This window comes from Pseudorasbora parva, chromosome 13 (genome assembly GCF_024679245.1).
Source record: "Pseudorasbora parva isolate DD20220531a chromosome 13, ASM2467924v1, whole genome shotgun sequence".
Lineage (NCBI taxonomy): Eukaryota > Metazoa > Chordata > Actinopteri > Cypriniformes > Gobionidae > Pseudorasbora > Pseudorasbora parva.
This window is the reverse complement of record NC_090184.1, coordinates 25,680,978-25,707,381: the sequence shown is the minus strand read 5'-3', so window position 1 is coordinate 25,707,381 and position 26,404 is coordinate 25,680,978. Positions and strand designations below refer to the sequence as shown.

The following is a 26,404-nucleotide window of genomic DNA, read 5'->3' as shown; positions in this document are numbered from 1 at the left end:
TGCCTTTAAAAATCTTTTCAAATGCAATTTAAACAGGACACAGGTAGTACATTGTCTAATATTAGTTGGTAAACTATTCCAATCACTTACAGCCTTTACAGAAAAGGCTGATCGACCAAAATCTGTCTTCCTAAAAGGCACATCACAATCACCTCTTAACGAGGCTCTTGTCTGTCTTATACTGGCATTGCCCAATGTAACAAACATCTTTAGAGGTGGAGGTGCATTGTTATTCACAATTTTATACATTAAACTACAATTGTGGAATGTTACAAAGTTATTAAAGCTAAAAAGATTATGTTTTTGAATGATAAGACGATGATATCTGTCAGGTTTCTTATCAAACACTTTTATAGCCCGTAAAGGTCTAAGAGTAGATTTCCCTGCTTGGGACCATGAAGTAATACAGTAAGAGAAATGAGGAAAAATTACTTGTTGCCTGTTCTTTTATAAGTACTTTGAATTTGGACATACTTGCTTTTTTGTTGGTCACATACTGTTTTTTCCCCCTACTATATAGTAGCTTGTTCAGGTGTCTTTGATTAGGGTTAGGTTGATTTAGGGTTAATCCCGAACTGAATTTGAAGAGCCTTGGTTATTACACACTGGGTGTAAAACTATAGAGAAAAGGCTCTAAAGGGCATAATAAAAAACTGGGTTGTGGTTGTGAAATCCCAAAAAAGATTCACTCTGGTCGATACACAGGAGCGTAGCAGAGAAAAAAAACGATATATATATATATATATATATATATATATATATATATATATATATATATATATATATATATATATATATATATATATATATATATATATATATATATATATATAAATAAATTAAGCAATGGAATAAGGAGCATGTCTTCAGGGTGACCAAAAGCCGAAATAACAAACAAAACAAATATATACCAAAGAGCACAAAAAAATAGCAAAAACATAACAATAACAAAAAAAATAACAAAAACAAATAGCAATGGCAAAAACAAATCACTCAAAAAAACTAAAACATCAAAAACAAAGCACAAAGAGAAGTTCACCAAATTAAAGAGCCAGTACAACCCTAACCTGATTAACAATCAGACAAACTTTCATGTTTAATATATTATGTATATGTCTGTAAACAAACAAATGTACCCCACCCCCTTATTTAGTGTTTTATTTTACATTTTAATATTTAACAAATATTTAGTGTTTAACAATTTAATTACATTGCTATTTTTTCTTTTGCAGAATGCTGAAAAAGATATGCACTGGCACAAAAGGGCGAGTGACAAATCCAAATATCTCTCAGCTTTGGCCTGAACTGTCGGGTTGTTCTTATTGTTAATCCCTCAAATTAATACAAGCCTTGATGTGGTCATAAAATTACAGAAAACAATTAGTCAGCTCTGCAGTGTCAAGAGAGACATTATTAAAATCCTATTTTCTAAGTCAGTTCTTTTATAGAAAACATTTAGTACTTTAAATGTTTAGTCCAGTTCAACCAAATATGAGCTTTGCCATTCTTTTCTCACCCTCGTGTCGCTCCAACTTCTCATGTCTTGCCTGCTCTGTGGAACACAAATGATGTTTGACAAGAAAGTCAGTCATCGTGTTTCTATTTATGAGATATGTTACAGATATATGCAAGGAGATGCAGTTAAACGTTTCTAAATAACCGATATTTCATCCAACGAAGAGAGAGCCTGAGATCTTGCCTGAAAGCGTGAACATTTAATAACAGAATCTATATAACCGTAATGTAGTAAGGGGCGATATAGTGATGGAAAGTCTGTTGCACAACTCCTAGTATTCTTATTTTATAGAGCTTCACTACTGTTTTGAGGAATTGTTCTACTATGTTAAACCGAAGCGTAGCTTTAGTCAGATTTGATGCATTTTGATTAAATGAATTCACAGTGTACCAAGTAAAATACACAGATCGCTATCTAGCATGCCAAGAAATAAAATCATCATCATGTTGACGTGAGATTAAACTAATTTATACAGTTATGTTCTCAGAGGATGTGAGTCCTACTTCCTCCTCTGCATCTTGTTCCCCAAACTATCAAACTTTCTCTGATCCATTGACAAGGGCATTGACTGCACCGACAGTTTGTTTGATTTGATAACGTTCTCTCAAACTCTCATTCTACTCTGACTGGCAGTTTCATCCTTGTGCGTAATGACAGCAGAGTCATTTCAAAACTGGATGAATCCCATGTGGACACAGAGCAAATTATATTAGCATGGAAATTAGCCTAGAAAATTGAATACATTTCCTGACCTTATAATTATTTGTACAGTTTTTAGAGCATGCTCCAAAATAGAGTGGGGTTCATTTTGAAATTATTACAGAATGTACCCAAACCACTACATGCCAACTACTTGTAATAAGTGCTGTATTTGTATTCTAAATAAGTAGATTTAATTTTGAAATGCAACACCGCAGTGCCAAATATGACCTTATATTGCTGAAATGTTATGAGAAGTACTTTTCCAAAGCTACACTATTATATGACATTTTATAGTGTGTTTGAGCTACTGTATGCCTCATAAAAGGCATGCTGCTTCTAGAAAATGTATTTTCGCCTTGTCAGCAGGTGGTGATTGAATGACCTTGTCTTGATATCTTTGACACAGTTTTGAATGAGATTTCTTACTGAGTAGCCCTGCAAGCCAGTTTTATTTTGGTTTATGTTGCATCTGAGGAAGTTCTGTATTTATTTTCTGAATTTATGACACCCTACGACTGTTCTGTCCACATGTTAAAGATCTCACAATTTGTGCTATAATTGTCCAACCTCGGATTTATGCTTTTTCATCGTCAGCCAGGCTAATGCTATTTATGCTGTGCTAACTAATTACAGTAGTAATTATTTGTGACTTGACCTAGTGTATTAACATTTAAAATTATACTAAAAATGATATTCAGTGTATATTAACTTACCCTCATGCCGCTTTAAATGTTTAACCCATATGTTGTTACTTTTGTGTCGAAACCAAAGGACTATTTCATAGAAACTCTTTTTGAACACCCCCCCCCCCCCCCCATAAAAACAGTTCAATGTGTTCAAAGAAAGTACCAAACCCCCACAAAACAATGATAAAAGTAGTCTGTATTACTTTATGACAGGGTTCTGAAGCTGTATTATTATTTTTGTAAGAGAAATGGACTCAAATGTTGGGTATTTATTGGAAAACTTCCCCTCAACCCTTTCATTTCACATTTCACACACAGTACAGTTTAAAAGTGAGACTTTTTTGAAAGAAATTAATATTTTATTAAGCAAGGGTGCATTTTATTGATCAAAAGACAATTCTCTCTAAATGTATCATCAAATAATCCTGAAAAAAACCCACTGTGAATTAACACAGTGACAAAATCAACTTTGCCATCACCGTAAATAAAAAAAAAGGCATTAAAAAAACGATTTAAAGTTGTAGTAATATTTCACAAAATTACTTTTTTTTAACTGAATGTTTGATCAGATAAATTCAGAGACTTCTTTGAAAAACATTTTGAAAAAATCCCAAACTTGAAACGTTAGTACATTTGGATTTCATATTAGGGCATGACATGCATGACGTGTGAATAATGACTTAAATTTCAATCTGTTCCTTGCACAAAGCTATGATATGGCTTTTGAAGAATATAGTGCATCAGTCATGGATTTTTCTTTTATTTAGTGCTCTGCCAGCCATAATCACCATGAACTCTTGTTGTATGGAAAAAAATAACGCATTCTATAAAAAGGCAGCATACTGCTTTGGAACAACACGAGGGTGAGTAAAATAACTTATATTTTTGGGTGAAAAATCCCTCTTTTCCCCCTTCTTGCTCTTAGCATCTAATAATTCACCCAATGTTGAAAATAATGAAACTCAACAGAAGTAAAGTAGTTGGATTTTTGTCATATATTTATCATTCAGAGGGCTTGAAAGATGCATTGGATTGCGGTATAGTGTCATTATGGTGGCGAGGTGTCAGCTAGTATAGATGTCTTTAATGGACAGTGGCTGGGAGGCCTGTTTTCTGCTGTGAGTCAGCTCAGCTAGAGTCGAGGATGCACTGTTTGATGGGCTATAATCCTACACCCTGACTAAGTGACAAGATATATTATCCCAAGGCGAAATCTGGGCTGTTGGTGTGGAAAACGCATCAACCGTCAGCTAGACTGATGCACGGCAGCTCGTGTTATGTTTTTCTCGCTCAGCGACGCAGCACTAGCCCATTTTACAGCTCTGAAGAGAGGCAGAAGGAAGTGTTTTGCTCTGTGAAGAGAGGCAGAAAAATGAAGCTATAGGAAGAGCTGAAGAAAGAGCTCAGTTCATCTTAACAGTGCTGCCAAAGACCGTAGAGGTTTATGATTAGTTTTCTCTTATATAGCTTTTACACAGTGTCACAGTTTAAATTAAAGAAAACCCAAATCATACTCAATTTTTCCCCCTCCATTTTGTAAGGAACAAAATGACCTAGTCTTTATTGCAGTTTAATCTGATTTAGTTAAATATCAGCAAGGTTGTCTGACAAAAAAGGAGATCTAATTGTTCATAAGACCTATTCAGTTTTATTGTATGCTTTCTCTAAAATTCTAAATCATATTTTGGTTGTCTTTTCTTTAGAGATGCACATTTAAAGTATCATATACGTAAAAAGGTTTCATACGTGGAAGACCTAGAAAGTCTTGTCTAACCTACAAGGTGACCCTTAGTGGCCGCTCTTGAACAATCATGTTTGCTATAGAGCTGTACTGCCTTCATTTCTATTTGTATGTCAAACAGAAATCTAATTCGTTGCTAACAGAGTTTTTGTTGATCATACTGCCTGTGTTCATGCCACCTGCATACATTTTGGCACAAGTGTGTAGTTTTATTAGAATTTTACTTTTTCACCCCCATTTTCTTTAACTTCTTTCATTTTACAGTAGGTACACAAAATAGCTACACTCAGCAACTTTTAGGACACAATTAAATGGCAATTTTTAATCCCAGGGCCATTAAACTATAAAATAATACAGTCTTCGTTAACAGAATCTTTCATTCTGTTGGCAAGGCTTCAAAATGTTTACTTTACTAATAAAAATAGTTTGTGTAAAACAATACGTGTTACGTTAGCTGATTATTAATGGAACATAAACCTTTGTAAAGCAAATCTTAAAGTAGTGAGAACAACAGACAATCTCTTTAGGTAATAGTGTCCGACAGATGATTTGAACAAGTATATCAGTAAGACAGTAATAACGCCAGTTAGTCAGATACTTACACAATATAAAACACAAAAGTGTGTTTTTTTGAGGACCCAGTAAAAATATATACATCAATAATTATTCATTGTTACTGGTTGTGATTCTGAGGCTGGTCCAAATAAACTGGGTTCTGACCCATCTTTCAAGAGCAGGTGTTTTGCAAATCCCGAGTTGAACACAGAGATTTGAGAAGGATTCGAAATACAAATGACTCGTATAGGTGGTTCAGAGTCGATTCTTTTATTTTGGAGACAACTTTATTTATTGTACAATTTTGCAGAATGATTACATTCACAAACAGCTATATTACACACTGCATTAAATATAATATTTAAAAAACACGCAATGGACAATTTAAATTGACGAGCAAGGGTTAATATAGGTGCATATTTGTACATATTAATATATTAATATAAATGGTAACAATGGTGTTAACATTTTATAGAGTGATTCAATAGTTAAAAGCATGAATATAAAAGAGCACAGAGATGAAGAGCCTGCAAAATGTAAAAACCCTCCAACAAAAACAACTACTGAGTGCACCTTTAGCCCAGAGAGATAACGTACAAACACTGAGACTCAAAAATCGCGTCCAGCTGGGCTCTCGCTCCCTCTCTCTTCCTTCTGTCCTTCAGGAGCAGGTTTGCTTCAGCAGGGGGCAGAATCCTCAGCTCTCCGCAAGCTGTGGTCCTCCACAACAGAAGGCAGAGTGTCTGGCCTTGTGCTACTTTCCCCTGTCTCCTTACCCAAGTCTGTCAAGGTGATTCAAAGAAAGAGCGAGGGGGACGTTCAAGAAAACTCAGGTGCGACAAAAGGTGCGATAGACTGTGATTTCGAGCATAGCTAATTACCGCAATCCAGTCAGATGTGGGAATTTTTTTTCTGAAGCGTGAAGTTGGGGGTGTGATTATTCCTAACCTTTGATCTCACTCTCGTTTGTGGCGTCATGTCGATTTCTCCGCAGTCAGCGTGTGTGTGAGATCTAGCTTGGGGAAGGTCTCCTGGGGATCTGGCTGAGTCACAGCGGCAGAATCCATTGTTGTCACACGTAGCAAGGAAGCCTGTCTTTGTGAGGCCGACCACCTCCTCGAATGATGTGCATCCACAAGCCATGCAATAATTCTCCTCATGGATTATTTTGGAATCCTCCGAAATTTAAAAAAAAAAAGCCCTTGTTTTAGACTTCTAATTCATGACCGGTGTTTTGTTTTGCTCGATGCTCTCCACCTCTGCTTTCGTCACCGGAACTTATGCTATGTGCGTCCCACATCATACGCTGGAACATCAGTCTCTCATTAACGCGCGGACCACAGTTAGCGGGAGTTAGATATTACAGTTTGTAAAATCTTAAAAATGTATTTTTTTCTCAAACTATATTTTTCTCATACTCCCCCCTACTCCCCCATATTGATGGAAAGATGCACTTTCATGGTCTTCATAAACAAGACTACAATTCACTGCCATTACAAAGCTTGGGTTAGCCAGGACTTTTTTAATATAACTCTATAATTTTATTAGTCTGAAAGAAGATTTTCATATATACCTAGGATGGCTTGAAGGTGAATGAATCATGGGCTAATTTTCATTTTTGGGTGATCTAACCCTTTAACTTTAACCCTTGAAGCTATTCAAATTTTTCAGAAGAGAAACAAAGATTTAACATTTAAATGTCTGTGGAATTTGTCAATTTTAAATGAACCCCGTATGTGTAAGACTTGTGACTAATGACCCCTCCAAACACATACATATTTGATCAACCAGAAACATTGCTTTAATGTCAGCAAACCGCCTGCAACCGCATCCTATCTGACATCATCGCTTAATTCCCTGCTAGAAATAAATAAACCACAATTAAGCCACAAGGGACGTCACGTAATGAGCAGAATCAACACGTTTAAGCTTTTCAGATGTTTGGGGTTGAAAAGTTCAGTATGAACAAACTAACAAACAAACAAACCGAGATGATGTCATCGCTGAGGTTGCTGATCCTGTCCTGAAGCTAGTCGTTGCAATAAAAATGAGTCAAAGGGCAAAAATGCATTTGAGGGAGATGGTTGATGGCAGTGTGAAAACTGTTGACTTTTACCACTGCTGCCAGAAATCCTTGCATTCATAGGACTTGAGCAATTTGTTGCAGTCTGTTGTGTTCGTCAAATCGCCTTGCTTGTAATAACGAAATGTCTTGCTTGTTTGCTTTGTTTGTTTAAGAAGAATCATTAAAAAGTTGTTTCCATATTGTGGTCAGTGAGTGAGTACTTCAAGAAATTAATAGTTTTACTCCGCGTTATAAGGATGCTTTCAGATGATAAAAATTGACAGTACAAAATAAATATTTAAAATAAATGCTGTTCTTTTGAACTTTCTATTCATCAAAGAATCCTTTGAGAGCATGGTTTTCACAACATGTATTATTTCACAAAATTGTATTTACTGTATTTACAACCCCAAACTTTTAAATGATAGCTTATAAGCAATTTAAGGTTGAAACTGGAGACATGCTTTCCCACGGAACTGATTGTAATGTACTCGTGTGTGTGTGTGTGTGTGTGTGTGTGTGTGTGTGTGTGTGTGTGTGTCCTTGTTTAGATTACATTGTGGGGACCAAATGTCCCCATAAGGATAATAAAACCTGAGATAACCTACATTGTGGGAACCAGCCAGCGGTCCCCAATTTTCAAAAGGCTTATAAATCATACAGGATAAATTTTTGTTTTGAGAAAGTAAAAATGCAATATGTTTTCTGTGATGGGTAGGTTTAGGGGTAGGATCAGTGTAGGGGGATGGAATATACAGTTTGTACATTATAAAAACCATTACGTCTATAGAAAGTCCCCACAAAGATAGCGAACCAGACGTACGTGTGTGTGTGTGTGTGTGTGTGTGTGTGTGTGTGTGTGTGTGTGTGTGTGTGTGTGTGTGTGTGGGTTGCGGGACAATAAAATACAAAATATATAAACATTTAAAACCTCTAATAAATGTTTTTGCTGCATTGTTTTTGCTGCATTGTACAATGTAGCCAATCACAGATATGTGTTGATTTTCTTGAGCGCAATGGCCAATCAGATGCATTTAAGATAGAATCCACTCAAAACATCTGCGTTTTTGTTCAGTGCTGAATTCTGCTTTTTGGCAAATCATCTGACTATAACCGAAAGTGTAGACATTATGAAAAGATTCATTGTGCTGTCAACTTCGGTGATGGGATCATTTTATGAGATTGAGAACTGAGATGTCAGATTTTTAGGAATTATTAAGGGAGCGCACCTTGTGAGCATTCTGCCATGCCAAACCATGAAATGTGAGTACTTTTATGTTAAGCTACTTGTAACTATTTCATGAACCTACAGAACAAATCTATTCATGCAGGCTTTTGCTGGCGGGAGCGGGACAGAACATGAATGTTGAGGGTGGGAGAAAGTATCAGTAATATTTGCGGGAGTGGGACAAATTCGTCCCGTGCAGCTCTCTAATTGAAATTCCAGTAAAAATAACTATATTGTGAATGATACTGTTGCCATTATATAAAATTACTCATACCGTGATATAAGATTTTGGTCATACCGCCCACCACTAGTGTGAACATTTGTCTTCGGCTGGCAGGGAAGATCATGCAAATTCCTTTAATACCACTTTTCACTCTGTTTTTCTCTCATTCATGCTTTCAATCAAAGATGAATACGTCTCGTAGACTAAATTTTTACAGTAATCCCTCTCTGTATCTTCCTTGTTTCCACAGCAGAAAAAGGCAACCGTTTTTGAATCTATCTCATTACTATAACTGTTTAGCAAGGACAGTGAGCATTTCTCTGATCTGAACACTGCTCCTAAAGCCAGGCACAGATCAAATTTACTACACTTGTAAGCAATCGTGAACATGGGCGGGATTCTGCTCCTCTAGTGCAAAGTTAATATGTGATTAAAAGAACAAAGGGCCAGTCTTGCCTAATGCTAATGAGGATGCTAATGGCCTATGAGAAAACGGTGCTAATAGGTCTAATACAGAACATCGACTCACCTGAGGGAGTCTTTTACATCTGACAGATGCCAGTACCGAACTCTAGTGCTCTGCCTCTCAACAGCTTTAAATAACATACAGCTTCTAAATGAGAGCTCACGCAGGGGGGATGTCAACCTGCTAAGCAGAGGTCATATGCATAAAAGAACAAACTAGGTGACAGTGTTTTAGCGTCATAATCGGATCATGGCCAGAAATTAGGTGATAATGGATATTATGTAGTGGGACGATGTAGGTGACTAAAGTGTAATATGTTGGTGTTACTCTTAGTGTAAATGTTGAGCATAATGAAAACACCCTGAGGTCAGCAGCTTTAAGGTATATCTCAGGCAAAGTGTTTCTCAAGACTTGATTAATAACAGTACTGCCTCTACTAAATGTAAATGGACTGTGTGATTTTATAAATTATCTTTAGGCTTTATTCCAAAACTCAGAGAGCTATACCTATGCAAGCAGCAATTTTAAAATCTCCCTGAAGTCAATAATTGTATCCCTAAAAACTCATCTTTGATCCCCAAAACGACACATTTAACCCACCACCCCCTTTTTTTTTTCCTGTGGAAAAAAAAGGTTTTCATGCCTTAAAGGGTTAGTTCACCCAAAAATGAAAATTGTCATTAATTACTCACCCTCATGCCGTTCCTGATCCGTAAGGCCTCCGTTCATCTTCGGAACACAAATTAAGATATTTTTGTTGAAATCCGATGGCTCAGAAAGGCCTCCATTGGACACAATGTCATTTCCTCTCTTAAGACCCATAAAAGGCACTAAAGACGCCGTTACAAAGCCCATCTCACTACAGTGATTCTACAATCATTTTATGAAGCGACGAGTGTTTGTTTTTTTGCACAAAAAAACCCCCTAAATAACAACTTATATACTGATGGCCGATTTCAAAACACTGCTTCCTGAGGCCTCTGAGCTTTATTAATCAGCATGTATGGATTCATGATTCTGATCGTGTCAAACTGCTGAAATCACGTGACTTTGGTGTTCCGAATCCTGAATCGATACACTGATAATAACACTCTGAAGCTTAACAAAGCTGTGTTTTGAAATCGGCCATCACTATATAAGTCGTTCGTATCTTTAGTGCCTTTTATGCGTCTTGAGAGAGGAAATGACATTGGTGTCAATGGAGGCCTTTCTGAGCCACCGGATTTCAACAAATAAATCTGCATTTGTGTTCCGAAGATGATCAAAGGTCTTACAGGTGTCGAATGAGGACATGAGGGTAAGTAATTAATGACAAATTTCATTTTTGGGTGAACTAGCCCTTTTAAATAGCTTGTAAATCGATGAATGTATGATCAAATTGGCATTATATTTTCACATATGTGGCGACACTCAATAGGAGGGCTGTAGGATTGGAATTACAGACTAAAAGTCAAAAGAAGCAATGTTTATGATATCACTGTTGTCAGATTTTTATTGTAACATAATTTGAACTAACATTAACATACAAGCATGTATAAAAATAGCACACCTGGAAGTGTTATGAATTATGTTGCCGAGGCCAGAGAGGACTGACCTCTCCAAGGGAATTTGGAGAAATGTTGATTATTAATTTGCATTATGGTTTTAAAAGTTTGGGGTTGGTCACATTTTTTAAAAGTAGTCTTATGATAATCAAGTCTGCATTTTTTTAGAATAAAAATACTGTAAAAGCAGCAGTATGGTGACATATATTATTAATTTAATCCAACTCCAAAGTTGACCAATATTGCACTTGTAATCAGTTCTACACAGATGTAACAAACAGTTCAATGTGGTTACAATTGGACTGTTTTAATTTACATTTGTGTGTGCCATGTAATTTTGTTTACTTGACTATCGCAATTTTACCTGAGCATAATGCTAACACCAGTCGAGTCGAGTCTGAGCATATTTGTAACTGCTTCAAATCAGTCACAAGACTTTCCGTTTTTATCTGCTTTTTCATATCACATTAAATTTCATTCAAAAGCTTACAAACTCAAAATGAATCCTGTGAAAACCGTGTTGAAATTGGATGTTGCATTACTATGAAAACGGTGCTCTAAATTCCTTTTGTGGGCTCCTCCCCTAGTAGAGATTTTGTATTTTTCAAAATTTATTTTAACTACTTTATAATCAAAAAATGACAATTCATATCATCGGAAAGGTCAGAGTCTCAGTGTTTCATATCATATTTGGTGACTGTTTTGTGATAGAAGTGATATTTGGACAGAAATGTATTCATTTGTTTCAGGATAACGCATAAACAAATTAATGGAATGTGCTATTGCCTATTGTTGTGATATCAACTTCAAATTTGGAACACAACTTGGTTAGACATATGGCTTTTATTATAGCAATTTTATAGTAAAACATATTTTGTAAAATATATCTTTATATAAAATGAAAAAAATGAGGGGGTAAACTGTGTTATTTTGGGAAGGTTGCCTGCTAAAAGTCGCATCTGTTGACATTTGACAACTAACATAAGGCGTTGCTTCGTTGCTCTGATTGGTTAGGTCTATCCAATTGAGGTCTTTCCTGGTTTGGTTGAAACACCCCATAATCACAGCCTAATGGAGCAGTATCAGACTCATATTCTGACTAGAATTGAGTATGACCACGTCAGGCTAGGGGGTGACAGGTAATGCCTGGCTCACACTACTGGAGTTTTAGGCCGATTTATGCCCGATTTTCCCCTCCCGAGACTCAGAGAAAAAATATTTTCCAGGACTCGATCGGTTCCGATGTTCGGCGCAGATTATCTGGTAATGTGAGGCGTTCACAGATCAAATCTTGCACCTCCCCATCTGCGCTCTCGCAAATCGGGCTCGCCCTGATCATATCAAACATGTAAGATTGTAATAACGTCATTACTGTCACAATAGCCAATAGGAAACAAGTCTACGACGAGACGGACATTTCAAAATGGCGACCGCAAGTTGAGTTGCCATAGTTTACTGTAGCTCTCAGAGAGATTTCAGCATTTCTTGCTTTTCATTTGACAGCAGAAATTTCCCTAGGGGAAATATATGTTGCACACACACACACAGCTATACACAACGAGCGCCAGAGCGACAGGATCAAATAAGGTCATTAAAATGACCTCCATTTCTCGCTGAAGAACTGACAATCCATGTTAAGCCCGTCTCCCAGACTATTGTCTAATCCACACTGGTTTATTCTTACGCTTTTGGTTTTTCTCACAACAATGATCATTATTGATGCATTAAGTTTTCATGCTACAGTAGGCCTATCCATTTTGTTTTCCTGTTTACGATCTGCTGCGTAGATCACGTGACGCACTTCCTCTGGCACGATAATCTTAATAATATTTTGTAGTGTGTGATGCTCCTCGATTTTCAAATTGTGTACTGTTAGCATGTTTAAAATTGGAGGGAAGAAAATCTGCAAAGATTTTCCTGAAGTGTGTGCTGCAACCAGATTTTACAATCGGATAGGATTTTAAAACTCTTGTAGTGTGAGCCAGGCATAAGGTGTTAAATTACTCGTAATTTTGCCAAAATGCCAAACACAATGCCTGTTAAACTGAATGATAGAGGCCTTGACATCTAAAATTATGATTGATTAAATCTAGATAATTATTTTATACATAGAGCTTCTGTCAAGTAAATAACATCCCCTTTCATATGGAACAATAACACCGACAGTTCCGCTTATAAGAGGCAGCATTTAACACCAGGTCTCTCTGTTTATGTCTCTGAAAATTGCTTGAAAGTGGTGAAATTCAGTCCTTTTTTCTGGAAAACATTTCAAAATGGTGTTGAATGCCTCAGGCGTCCAAGCAAAAGGAATTCTAGAGTTGTTAAGGCACAATATACAATCACTCCTGCAGCGCTCACTCTTATTTCCTTTTTTTAAAGTAATAAACATAGTGTTTCCGTACTTGTGCTTTTATAATTCATGTGCGCTCTGCAGTGATCGATTTACCAGACCGTGTTTTGACATCCATCCATTGACTCGTGTCACAGTAAAAGACAATATTAGAGGAATCTGTTAGGTGGCATAGTCAGTTCTCACAGGCAAATACAAAGAATGAAGTGTGCTTTTGCTGCTGGCTTTCTGTGCAGACACTGAGTTATACAGGCTCTAATATTTTAATGAGTATGTTGAATGAGCACGTCCTCTCCTATGCCATGTCTCAGATGGGATCCTGACTTATTCATGATCCTCACACTATGCTTTCTGAGGCGTTTAGCAACACAAGCCATTTATGAAATATTTCGTAAATTCACCAAGCAGAAACAATTGAATATGTACTTCAGCAAGGATAGGTTTTTACCAGTCAATGCTATGAATTGTGGCAAAAGCATATTTCCATTTTTCAGACAATGGTGTTAATTGACAAGTGTGAGATGGAAAGCTTGTAACCTGCCATGAAGCTGCAAGAAGAAAGTGAAATTTCAATTTATTACTCTAAGGACACTAACCACAAAGGCTCTGAAATAAACAGTGGTAATGGAAAAACGACAGCAAAAGTGTCAGTTGTTTGTTTGGAAGGCTCGCTGTGTTTACGGACTCTGCGACTCTCCCGTTGGAGAGGTTTCAGGGAATCAATGCTTAATTCTATCGCACATTCTGTGGTTCTTTTTGATCTTCTGTTATCACTGTACTTTAAAAAAAAGCATAAATACTTCATTATTTCTGATGCACTTGACTGAAGTTCAATCCTAAGCCCAGAAATGTATAAAGACAGGAGCTGCAGGGTGCGATTTTGTTGAGCAAAATCAAAGTATCGTAATTAACAAGAGGTCTGTGTGTTTTGTGTAGAACTCTCAATAAGAGATTTCTATCGGCCCTAATACCCTGCGCTTCCTTTGATGATATCTTTGATATACGGTATTGATGAACAGTGGGCTTTTATTCTTTCAAAAATGAAGAGCCAAAAAGATTTCATCTCGAAAAAGATATTGCATTACCCTTGGATGACAAGTCTTTGATATTGTGTATGCCATCTTTCGGATGATTCCTCATTCAATTCAACTTTTATTGATCCCATATATGAATTTTATGTTGTTCATTCAAGGTCTTAGTAAGATGAAAAATGTTTTTAAACCTCTTAACAGTCTAATTGTCTGAGTTTATGTATAGATTAGTATCCACTTGGACTGAGTAAAAAGCCTGATGAAGAGGGTATGACTATCTTCTCCATTATTCCTTAAGGGGAATTTTCTTCAATTTGAACCTTTGCCTTTTTTTCTTTTTTCTTTTTTCAAAAAGCACTTCTAGTCAAGTTTGTTGACCCTGTTCTCTACATAAATGATTGATCTGTTAATTTCCCCCAAAATCTGGATGCAATCAATAGACTAAAAATTAAGTTATTTAGATTATAGTTTAAATCACGTTTGAAATTGATATTATTGTGTTAAATGCTAATTTGTATGCACATTCTGTTGCTATATATGTTGGAAATCCATTTTTCTGTGGGTTTTCTTTAGGCTTGCTAGGATAGGTGGTGTTACCGGTGTTCAGACTCCACACTTGAATATATATATTTTTTTTTAAATTGTAATAAAATAATTTAGTTAATTTAGAGAACAGGCAGTACTTAAAATAAAAACTGAACGTGTCTGCTTGGTAAAACATGATCCGAACGAGTGTCGCAGCGCAACCGCAGCAGGAGTCAGATTTCATTTATCACGAGAGCGAAGAGCTGACTGAGATAATCGTGGAAGATTTGGTTTCAAAAAGAAATGTAAAAGTGCCTATTTATGTGAGTTTGTCATTGTACTGTGTTGTTGTTATGTTTTTCATTAAGAATAATAGGCTAATGAACCCACAATTCAAGCAACCCACGCCCAAATTGGCACTAATTCAAAACCAAAACTAAAATGTGCACGGCCACACAGAGCATTTGGAGCATTTATGGACAAACTGTCATTCACGGTGTGTGCGCACTGGAGCAATTTCAGTTCATGCATATGGAAGCTTAACTTTAATAGGAATTCATTGAAACCATTCACTTTGCTCCGTTATTAATGCCCGAGTGACCGTGTGCATGTTACTTTCGGTTAGATAGAATTAGTGATTTAAAAGCCCTGTTGGTGATACCGGTATTACCGGTGTTGTCACACGTCGATTAACCGGTGGGAAAATTTCCTCACCCTCACATCCCTAGTTTTCTTGTATAATTTCCCCTAAAACTTAGATTGATTCTTGCTCACAGAAATTGTTTTCTTATGACCCTTCCAGGGAGCAGCGGCCGATGTCTCTCTGTCTGTCTCGTGATGACGAACCTTTGGCTGGGCTGGAAGCGTTGCCGTTCAGGCTGATGCAGCAGGACTGCACAGCGGTAAAGACTCTTCTGCTGCGGTTACGCAGGACCCTGCAGGAGGTAATGTTCCACACTGACAGTTGATATATGAAGCTGCTATGGCCTTCATCATGGGTACATTAGAACAGGTAGAAGAGCTCTCTGTGCCCTGCCAGTTTCATGCCTCATCGTTCAGGGCTAACACCAGGATATCACACTCAAAGGGCCACATTCAGTAAGTAAGTAGACCTTATAGTAGAGTTAACACCATATTTGATTTGACACCAATGAAAACAAGGCTGCGAGAGGTAGAAAGCATGCCAGAGTGTTGATTTGTTCAGCCAGTGAAACATTACAGTAAGTACTGTACATTACACTGCACAGGCCTAGTATAATATTTATATATAGGATTTTTTGTATGTGTGTGACTAAACCATCCAAATATGCTTAAATGCACTTTTTATAGTTTTATACATTTAATATGTTTTTCATAGAAATGTACTGGTGATGACTGGATGGTTTTCACAGGAACTACATGTATTGTACAATTTTGTAAATGTGACACGGAGATGGCTTTTTTATTGCTCATGTAGTGAGTTGGCTCAAAGGGGAAATATTAATAATAATTCATAACTCATTATTATTATTATTATTATTATTATTATTATTATTATTATTATTATTATTATTATTATTATTATTATTATTAATAATTATTATTAATTATGAATATTGTAATCAGTTAATGGGATTAAATTGATGTAGCTACATCAGTCAATCAACCAATGTTTTTTTTAAAAGGGTTAGTTTACCCCAAAATGAAAATTATTTCATTAATTACTCACCCTCATGTCGTTGGACACCCGTAACAACTTCGTTCATCTTTGGAACACAAATGAAGATATTTTTGTTGAAAGCTGATGGCTGAGAAAGGCTTCAGAAAGGCCTCCATTGGCATTCAGTACATTTCCACTGACCCACTCACCCATAAAAGACACTTAAGACTTTGTTACAAAGTCCATCTCACTACAGTGGCTGTACAATAGTTTTACAATGCGACTAAAATAGTTATTGTGTGCACAAAAATAAAAATAATGACTTTATCCACCAAGTTATTGACGTGAACTCAACGTATGCGTGAGAATATGATGCAGCTCCACCGTTTGAATACATGACCCAGAAGAGAAGAGGAGCGCTGCTATCGCATGAGTTTACGTCCGAGACCTACACAGAAGACAATAACTTGGCGGATAAAGTCATTATTTAGATTTTTTGCGCACAAAAACTATTCTCATCGCTTCATAAAATTATTGTACAGCCACTGTAGTGAGATCGACTTTGTATCGATGTGTTTAGTGCCTTTATGGGTCTTGTCAGTGGGAATGTACTGAATGCCAATGGAGGCCTTTCTCAGCCATCAGCTTTCAACAAAAATATCTTAATTTGTGTTCCGAAGATGAACAAAGGTGTTACGGGTGTCCAACGACATGAGGGTGAGTAATTAATGAAATAATTTTTGGGTGAACTAACCCTTTAAGCATTTGAGTGGTTAAAGAACGTCTGGACTTTCTGTCGAAGAGAGAGTCTTGATAGTTTGGTCCAGTGGTGTTGTAGTTGCAATCGATTCCTTCCATGTTGAGAGAAAAAAGATATGATGAATTTGCATGGTTAGTTCGACTTCGTTATGGTCTAGGATGCTGAACATGGCATGATGCGTTTGTAGGCCTGCCAGGAGCCAGCAGATGCTGCGTGTCAGTTGTTGGTGCAAGAAAGAAAAACTAGATCTGTGAGGGGGCCTTTTTAACTACTGAGGAGAGCCTTACCTCCAAAGGACCAGTGAGCCAATCGTACCTTGGCTTTTGGAAGGAACGTTTTGCAATCCTTTGTCTTCTAGAAGGGTATTTAAATATATATAATTTGATTGGATGCTAAAATAAGAACCTTCAAGATTCATATAATTATAATGTGGCACAGAGTTAGAAAAAATGTAATGTAAATCAGTAAATGGCGAATGGCATTTTGAGTTCATACCAAAGATGCCATACGCATGATTTTAGCTAACCATAGTATGCAATTCTGAAACATAAATCCAACAGAGATTGAATTAATACATAGACCGAAGACAAATCATGAGATGGATGTATGTTTATATATTTCTCAAGTGGTTATATATAGGCTATATTGGTTTAAGATGATTTTTTTTTGTAATTCTCAAAGAGAATTGAGTGGGAGTCACAGCTCTCTGCAAATTCCCTATGGTCATAAGCCTTATCAGTCTCCCTGTGTCCTGTAACCAGAGGCACAGTGTTAGCGGCACTAGGGATGTTAGATGCAGTTTTGGGGTGGTTCACAAAGCTTTGTTAGGAGAGTGAGTTTGCTGTATTATTCATTAAATTTAATGAATAAATAATTGTGTCGTTACACTCGGTGAGGTGTTTTATTGAACAAATGCATTGCCAAATCTAGCTCTCTGATATAGTTAATTGAAGATTAAAACATTATCTTTTGCAGTGGTTCTCACCCTGTATATTTTGTATGTCTCTCTTATTTAAGATGATGAGACACAACAGGCAAAACACTTTTTTGATGCATCTGTCAATTTTGAGATTTTGGGCTTTTTGGCTTTTTTGGTAGTTTAGACTAGTAGAAAGAAAACATCCAATACAGGTGCTGGTCATATAATTAGAATATCAAAAAGTTGATTTATTTGAGTAATTCCATTCAAAAAGTGAAACTTTAATATTATATTAATTCCTTACACACAGACATATATATTTCAAATGTTTATTTCTTTTATTTTGATGATTATAACTGACAGCTAAAACCTAGTTCACACTTCCCGATTTTTGGCCCGATTTGGAGTCGCCGACAGGTTTTGTGAAATCGCCGACAAATGCCCGAGATCACAGGCAAATCGGTGCTCGTGCACGCGAGTGACAATCACGCAGTGTGAATAATCAAAGACGCGATCAGAGAGAATCGCCGACGAGTCGCAGATGCCGGTGAGATATTTGGCATGCTAAATATCTGGACCTGTCGGTGATTGAAACTCCTGCTGTGTTAACTGCGTTCTGACTGAAAAAAACACCGACAGCCAATGAGAGAGTGAGATACAGGGCAACAGGAGGTTCAGGGAGGAGTTATAGAGCAGAATTTCAGTATTTTAATAGATATATTTACAATTCTATCAAACAAAAACAAAGCCCAAACATTTGCACATCCAGCCGCAGCAGCAGCACATTACAAAATTGTTTATTTACCTCAAACTGTCTTTGCAGAACACAATCCTGGCTACCTCTGTCTCTCCAACAATTTCTTCCGCCATAATCTTTTTTCTTTTTCTCCACAAATCAGCGTACATACAATTTGAAGCAAACTTTGTGCAGTTTATTATTTTTAATAACAATTCCAAGTCGCGCGCGAGAACTCCAGTCTGACGCACATGTGATCTCGCGTTGCTTACTTGTCACATCGCACGTGTGTTTGGGAAACGTAGTTTAAGCACCGGAGAGAGAGAGTGTTGTCTGCGATTCTTCCTCTTGTTCAGTCATGCAGTGTGAACGCCTTTGTCGTCAAACCATCGTGCAGTGTGAACACAGCAGTGACTGAATGATACCCCAGATAGTCATGCAGTGTGAAAAGAGCAGTGACGAGTTTGAAAATCGTGCAGTCTGAACTAGGCTTAAGGAAAATCCTAAACTCAGTATCTCAGAAAATTTGAATATTGTGAAAAGGTTCAACATTGAAGACACCTGTTGCCACACTCTAATCAACTAATTAACTCAAAACACATGCAAAGGCCTTTAAATGGTCTCTCAGTCTAGTTCTGTAGGCTACACAATCATGGGGAAGACTGCTGACTTTTGTCCAAAAGACGGCCATTGATGCATAAGAATGTGGGGGGGATTCACAAAAAGTGGGCTGCAGCTAGAGTCAGTGCTACAAGAACCACTACACACAGACACATGCAAGATGGGTTTCAGCTGCCGCATTCCTTGAGTCAAGCCACTTTTGAACAACAGACAGCATCAGAAGCTCCTTGCCTGGGCTAAAGACAAAAAGGACTGGACTGCTGTTGAGTGGTCCAAAGTTATGTTCTCTGATGAAAGTAACTTTTGCATTTCCTTTGGAATCAGAATCAGGATCCCAGAGTCTGGAGGAAGAGAGGAGAGGCACACAATCCACGTTGCTTGAGAGCCAGTGTAAAGTTTCCACAGTTTCCATATAAATATATATCCAATTTACTTTATCCAATGGTCAGATTTTTGCTCTAGAAATGTATGCAAATTAGGGCATATTTAATTAGTTGATTCTTAATGTAATCAATCAACTCTGGAAGTATGGTAATATCAATTTTTATTTTATTTTATTTTTTAACCCCATTCACCTGGGGTAAATTTAATTTTAGATCATCAGCTTGTTTGGAGAGAGCACCATGAACTGCATTACTATTGGCTGTGTCTGAAAGCTTAGGCAGCTGACTTGTTGCCTCGCTGCCTTATGAGGCAATGACTTAGCAGGTAGCATTTGCGGACTTTTCATTTTTTTTTTTTAACTGTCATGGAATGCACTGGCTTGAGGGATATCAAAGGCAGCAAAGGATACATCTGCCTTAAAATCAATCAGATGAAGGTATCTCAAGAGACAGGAATTGAAGCTAACATTGGATCTGTATGTGGCTTGATTCCTTCCTGCCTTGAAATACATCCTCCGAAGGTAACATTTTTTAATTTTCAGGTGCTGCTAGGGTCCCTAGCAGTGTTCACTACTCTATACCACTTGTTTACTTCACTTCAGAGCATTAATTTGCAGATTTGCGCAACGTCATCATACTTAGACTCTTTTAGCAATTATTAGCAAAGTTAGAGTACAGAAGAATACTTCTGTAAATAAATACAATGAACATTACCATTCTTTCGTTCAGTATGCATGTGTAGCCTTTATAAGAAAGAAAGACAGAAAGAAAGAAAGAAAGAAAGAAAGAAGAAAGAAAGAAAATAAAAGTATTGAGAACCATTGATCTATTATGAACAGATCACACAGAGACAAAGCACAACCAAAACAATGTTCTTTATGCATTTTAGAAAAAAAAAATATAGTGTACCTTTAATTTATCATTTATTTAGACAAAATAGTATAGAACTTTAAAACTCTTTTAGAACAGGGATAAAGTGTTTTTGTTCTGTTGTGGTATTAATATACCAAATTTACTGAATGTTCTTTGAGTAACAATTATAAGAAAAAAGCTGTTGGTGTCATCCTTACTGTTAATAATATTAATGCTCACCCAACTTAATTTATTGACCCAAACACCTGCATTTCCATTCCACATTCATCCAACTCGTAGCTGCGTGAACTCTGTTTTATATTCCCTCACAATAACCGTCACTTTCCTCAGTGAAGGTCCAGAGAACCGTGCACAACAGAGAAACATGAATATTGAAGAGGAAGTTCTTTGGCCTCTTTACTGACTCTTCTCATTAACATGTAAATTACCCATCTTCCTTCAGCTTTTGTAAACTACAGTGTAATAAGAATCACAACGACTTATGCATTTTTGCATGTGGTTTTTATTTGCTTGGTCACAGATTTTAAGTAGCCTGTTCTTTCTGTTTTTTGGTCATTTGATGATCCCTTGTTTCTGACTAATACAGAGGAGTGAGTTCAAAGCGTTCAGAGGTTTTGCTTCACTCAAATGTAAAATAGTAAATGTGAAATTACCATAGATTGTCTGCTCTATACAGAAAAGCTCTTGAGTCGAGACAATCTAACCTCTTAGTCATTTCTTTTAATGTTACCAAGGCTTGAATCAAATAGCTCTTATACCTTTGAACATTACGTACTGTATTGCCTATTGGCATTCAGAACCTGGCAATACATCCTCTGTGGATGAAGCTGGCTCTTTGTGGTTGTGTTGTGTTGTGTTTTTTTTTTTTTTTGCGCCCTGCCTGGTTCATTTACATAACTATTGGATTTCCCACCAGCAAAAACAGTTCAGGCCATGTGCATATATAACTACTTTGATAATTACTTCATATTCAGAGCAGTGATTTTTATATTGAACAGGTTCAATTCTCAAATTACAGTTTTGTATTTTTCAGAAAATCATTTTGGCTCTACTTGTTTTGTCGTTTAGCTGTTTTTGTTCGAATTCACTGGGATAGTGAAACATTTGTCTTGCTTTTGCTTTTATACCTTCCTGATTACCTCAATATGTTTGCACTTTTCATTACAGTTTTCTTGTCCTCTCCTTGCACTCAAAATGCAGGCATAGAAAACACATTAATCAAAAGCAGCACATGCAGGATCGGTCTTGAATCCTTAGTAATTATGGGGTCTAAAATGCTGCTTAAAATTCATTCACGTTTGCTGTGAAACATTCACCAAAATGACATTGTAATGGTTGTGACATTGTACACTACAAGTGGAGTTAGCTACATGTCAAAAAAGCATTGCTACGGCCTGTTACTTGTTGGTGTTGTTGTAGGTGTGTGGTGTTCTTTTTTTTTTTCTTTTTTTTTTATTGATGCTTTTATAAAGGAAGCACTGATATGGAGATGCACATCACAGTCAACTGCTTATGCTTATATGTATATTTATTATATATATATATATATATATATATATATATATATATATATATATATATATATATATACATATATATATATATATATATATATATATATATATATATATATATATATATATATATATATATATATATATATATATATATATATATATATATATAAGGATAAGCAGTTGACTGTGATGTGCATCTCCATATCAGTGCTTCCTTTATAAAAGCATCAATAAAAAAAAAACAAGCATTGTGATCAACAACAGTTTATGACACTTGCACGTTTTGTCAATCAAGATAATTGTCACAGATAAACGCAACTTTTATTAAATTTGAAGCCCAAATGCAATCGCAAGTAAAAAGCTAAAGGTAGGCCTTAAACGAACTAAACCGCGATCACGCAATTTCAACGTCACCATCACTAAGCTATTGACTACTTTTTCAGCTTTTCTCTCAAAACATTTTCCCAGAAGTTTGAGTTAGAGTTTTAAAGAGCACAATTATGAGCTTAATGAGGCTGTAAAAGGGAACTAAGGTTACCTTAATCTCCTCGGCAGCCTCTGTAGTCCCATATAGCCACCTTTTTCAAGTCATGTAACAGCTTTAGAAAATCACAAGTGGGGTAATACGGATGTATTTTGTCATATTTTATTTCAGCCATTTAATAAAAATCCCAGCCCAAAAAAAAACACATCGACTTCGGGACGAGGTAATAGTTTTAATAATTATTTAATATAAGCTTTTTTGTATTGAATTAAATTCAGTAATTTTAGTGATACTGAATTAAAAATAAAATATTTTATTTTAAACGCGGAAGCAAGTTAGCATTTTAGCACTTCATTTTAGGAAGTGCTAAAATGCTCACTTGCTTCTGCGTTTTAAGTAATTTCATACCTGCACCACTCTATTGTGCGTGCGCGTTTTATTTTTTATTTTTTCTAATCTAACCAGTAGGTATGCACTTAAATTTAAGCAAAAGTATAGTTGTTTCTGTTTACACTCCTACTGTGCTGTAACATGGTGTAGTATAGCCATGCTGAGCAACACTGGTAAAACTCCGCTACTCTTTAATTCACTGATCCACTCCCCGCCACGCTCTACTCATGCTCTGATAATAACAGCTTTGTTGTACTATACATTATTTGGGTAATTGGTCGAAAAATTAATCTTTTAAATCTGGTTCTGTTGCGTGTAACTGAATAAAAAAAGAATGTATTGATATTTAATATTAATTTGCACATTATTTAAATTTTTCGGTCTAATTAGTGTTTTTTTTCAGTAATTATTAAATAACAATTTCTGTTGTCGATTTTTGGCTGTGTGCATCCAGAATTTTTGGTTTCAGTCCAGAATTGTAATTTAGGTGCATCACTTCTAACCCGATATCCTTATTTTGGCTCAATATATTGTCTGCTGGCGGCTTTACTCAGACTAAAGTGTTCCATGTCTCTGACAGTGACAGCTCTCTTTCTCACATATTAATATGAGGGTGAGGTGGTGTGTATTGGGTATCAAGACCTAACAATAAAAAACACTTTTCGTCATTTAATGATCTTGACTACATATACATTCAAATATTTAAAGTTGTATAGATTAACATTATTTGATATATTATGAATGAGCATGAACAAACATGAATTAAAAATTGACAGTAATATATTAAAAAAAGCTAATGAATGGGTTTATGGGAGTACATGCAATTAGTAAAGCAATATTTAATGAGCGCAAATGATATTTTGAAGGCATACACTTGTATTCTTTGGCTGCTTTTGGTCAGAAATTTAAAAACAAACTTAATACTACAAGTGTAGTTACCTGATTTGGTGAGATGAGATGAGATGAGATGAATATAGTTTACAGTTTGTTTTTAATAGTTATTTTTTTCTTTTCATGTCTCATTAGATGTATTATCGTTTGCCTTTCAGAGCACTGAGATCAGCCCTGCCAGCAGCCTTCACTCTCTACCCATAAGCCCTTGCAGTGAGAAATCCCTCCTCTTTAAGGTAATTGTCTACATTTAGTGTTGCACCTTGTTTCTTTTCTATTAATAATGTGGATGAATGCATTCTTCGCTGCTGAGGTGTCACTGGTGGATCACACTACTTTGATTTAAAAGGCTCACTTTCAATTTTTTTCTTCCCTGAAGATTTCAAAGCCCATAGATAAAACATAATGACGGTGCTAAATGATTGTATTGAGACCGAGGTCTCTCTGTTTTATGTAGTTAATTTTCCTACTCCATTGAGCTTCTCCTAAACACACTCTACTCTTTTCATTCTGGCCTCTCTCTTTGATACAATTTGAGTTACATTTTTCTCCACCATCAATAAAATTTCCCCACTATCTTGATGAGATTATTTGATTACGTGTCCTGATCTTGTGGAGATGGGCTAGGACTGTCATTGGGAGAGGTTTATGATGTTGTATGAGGAGATTTTGCTTGGTAGAAGAGGATTTTGTTTTTCATCAGGACTTTTTTTCAGTCTTTCCAAACGGCTCAAAATACTGCGACGTGGAAATGAGGTCTGCGTCTTTCTCTGTCCTCCTTACTGACCTACATGGAGTGCTAACAGAAGCGACGGTTGCGAATCACGTGACATTCCGGCTCATCCGTAGCCTAGCGCCACACAGCGGGAGAGGGAGATGCTTAGAATAGGACGCCATGCATTCTGACATTGTGTTCAACTGACAGGAGTGGGGTGGGACTTGTCCTGATTCATTCCCTTAAAAAAAGGAAAAAATTCCCGATTTTAAAAATAAAGCCCTAGAACACACCTGAGACGGAACCGTGTCACTTTTCGTCCTACTTTTATCAGAAAACTTCTCTCACCAAACATTTGTTATCCCCACCTTCTTAATAATTAGAGCCTGCGGAACGTGTTCTCCTGCGGCGAGAGCATGGCGTCGGTTAAGGGAATAATGGAGCCTCTTGCTCTGCATCTTGGTAAAATTAGCTCAGACTGGGGTACCGAACTCATCTGTCCTGGTGTCCCTGTCAGCTGCGCATTAATAACTCCTTGTTAAGTGAGTCTAGGTGTGCCCACCACTCTGAGGGTGTCCTGTTTGAAGTTTATAACATCACAAACCTCCTTAGACAGAAATAATTGAGGACATCTATCACATTTACTCCTTTTTATGCCTCCCTTCAAAGTACATGAGTGAAATGCTCTGTGCTTCTCTAATATCATACCATTCTTGGTAATGAAACTGCCGGTGAAGGGGTGGGCAATATAGCAAAAAAATATTTACCTTTCTCTTTCTCTTCAGCGTTTTAATAACATAACATGCAATACACTACCATTCAAATGTTTGAGATATATATATATCTCAGACATAATATATATATATATATATATATATGCTTTAAAAAAATATTTTTAAAGAAGTCTCGCATGCTCACCAAGGTTATTTTTATTTGATCAGAAATACAATACAAACCGTAATATTACCGTTTTCTGTGATGGCGAAATTGTATTTTCATCAGTCAATTTCGTCATTTTGCGTCATCTGAGGAGTGTTTTGGCCAGAGGCTAAAATCTACAGCCAGTAGAGGGAGCTATTTCCGCATGTTTTTAATCCCTGCATGGGGGGTGGGATCGCAATCACAGCACTAGGGCTGCTGCAGGCATTCATGTAACCAGAGCTGTACGGAGCAAAGAGTGTTTCAACTTCTCAAATTAATTCTTATGAAAGTTAAGCTTCCAAAGGCATGAACTGAAAACGCGTCACAATGAACACGCGCTGTGAATGTATGCTGCAGACTTGATTTACTCAGCTTTCATCACGAGAGCTCATTCAGCTCATTCATTACGATGAATGTAATCCGATTCCTGCAGCGTTTGTGCCGTGACACTCGCTTGACGGCTCACTCACATTATATTGAACACACACTTTGAGATTTTAATTGCAGTGTCTGTTCTCTAACTGAACTGATTTTATGAAAATGAACGCGGTGGGATATTGATCCAGTAATCCAGTAGCAGTGGCTTTGGGAGTGGCCTCGTAGGGCAGCGAAGCAAGTGCATTCTGGGAGTTGTGTTCTTTTATCCCCATGAGACAAAAATACATTTGTCTTTTCTCAGTCTAAAAAACCAAATTCAAAAATAATTTCACATTTCTACTACATTAATGACCCAGTTTAAATTCAAAGCTTACTGCTAAATCAATGAAGTAACCCTTTAACTAAAGAATTGAATTAGACACTTTTAAAAACATCTCTGTCTGGAAGGATAGAAAAACTAATCTCATAACATTATCTTTTTTTTACGAGGGCAAGTATTCAATTATTTAGTTTTTTTTGTTTTTGCCCCAGACCTACCAGGATAC

The 26,404-nt window shown here is 36.6% G+C and overlaps 1 protein-coding gene across 2 annotated transcripts in view; it reads left to right on the top strand.

Moving 5' to 3' along the window:
* Positions 1-26,404, top strand: part of ccser1 (coiled-coil serine-rich protein 1) — a 111,493-nt gene that overhangs the window by 28,225 nt on the left and 56,864 nt on the right. For both annotated transcript variants that reach the window (XM_067413617.1, XM_067413619.1), the window contains exons 6-7: positions 15,435-15,576; positions 24,004-24,081. In XM_067413617.1, coding sequence (XP_067269718.1) covers positions 15,435-15,576; positions 24,004-24,081 — 220 coding nt within the window. The remainder of the gene's footprint in view (positions 1-15,434; positions 15,577-24,003; positions 24,082-26,404) is intronic.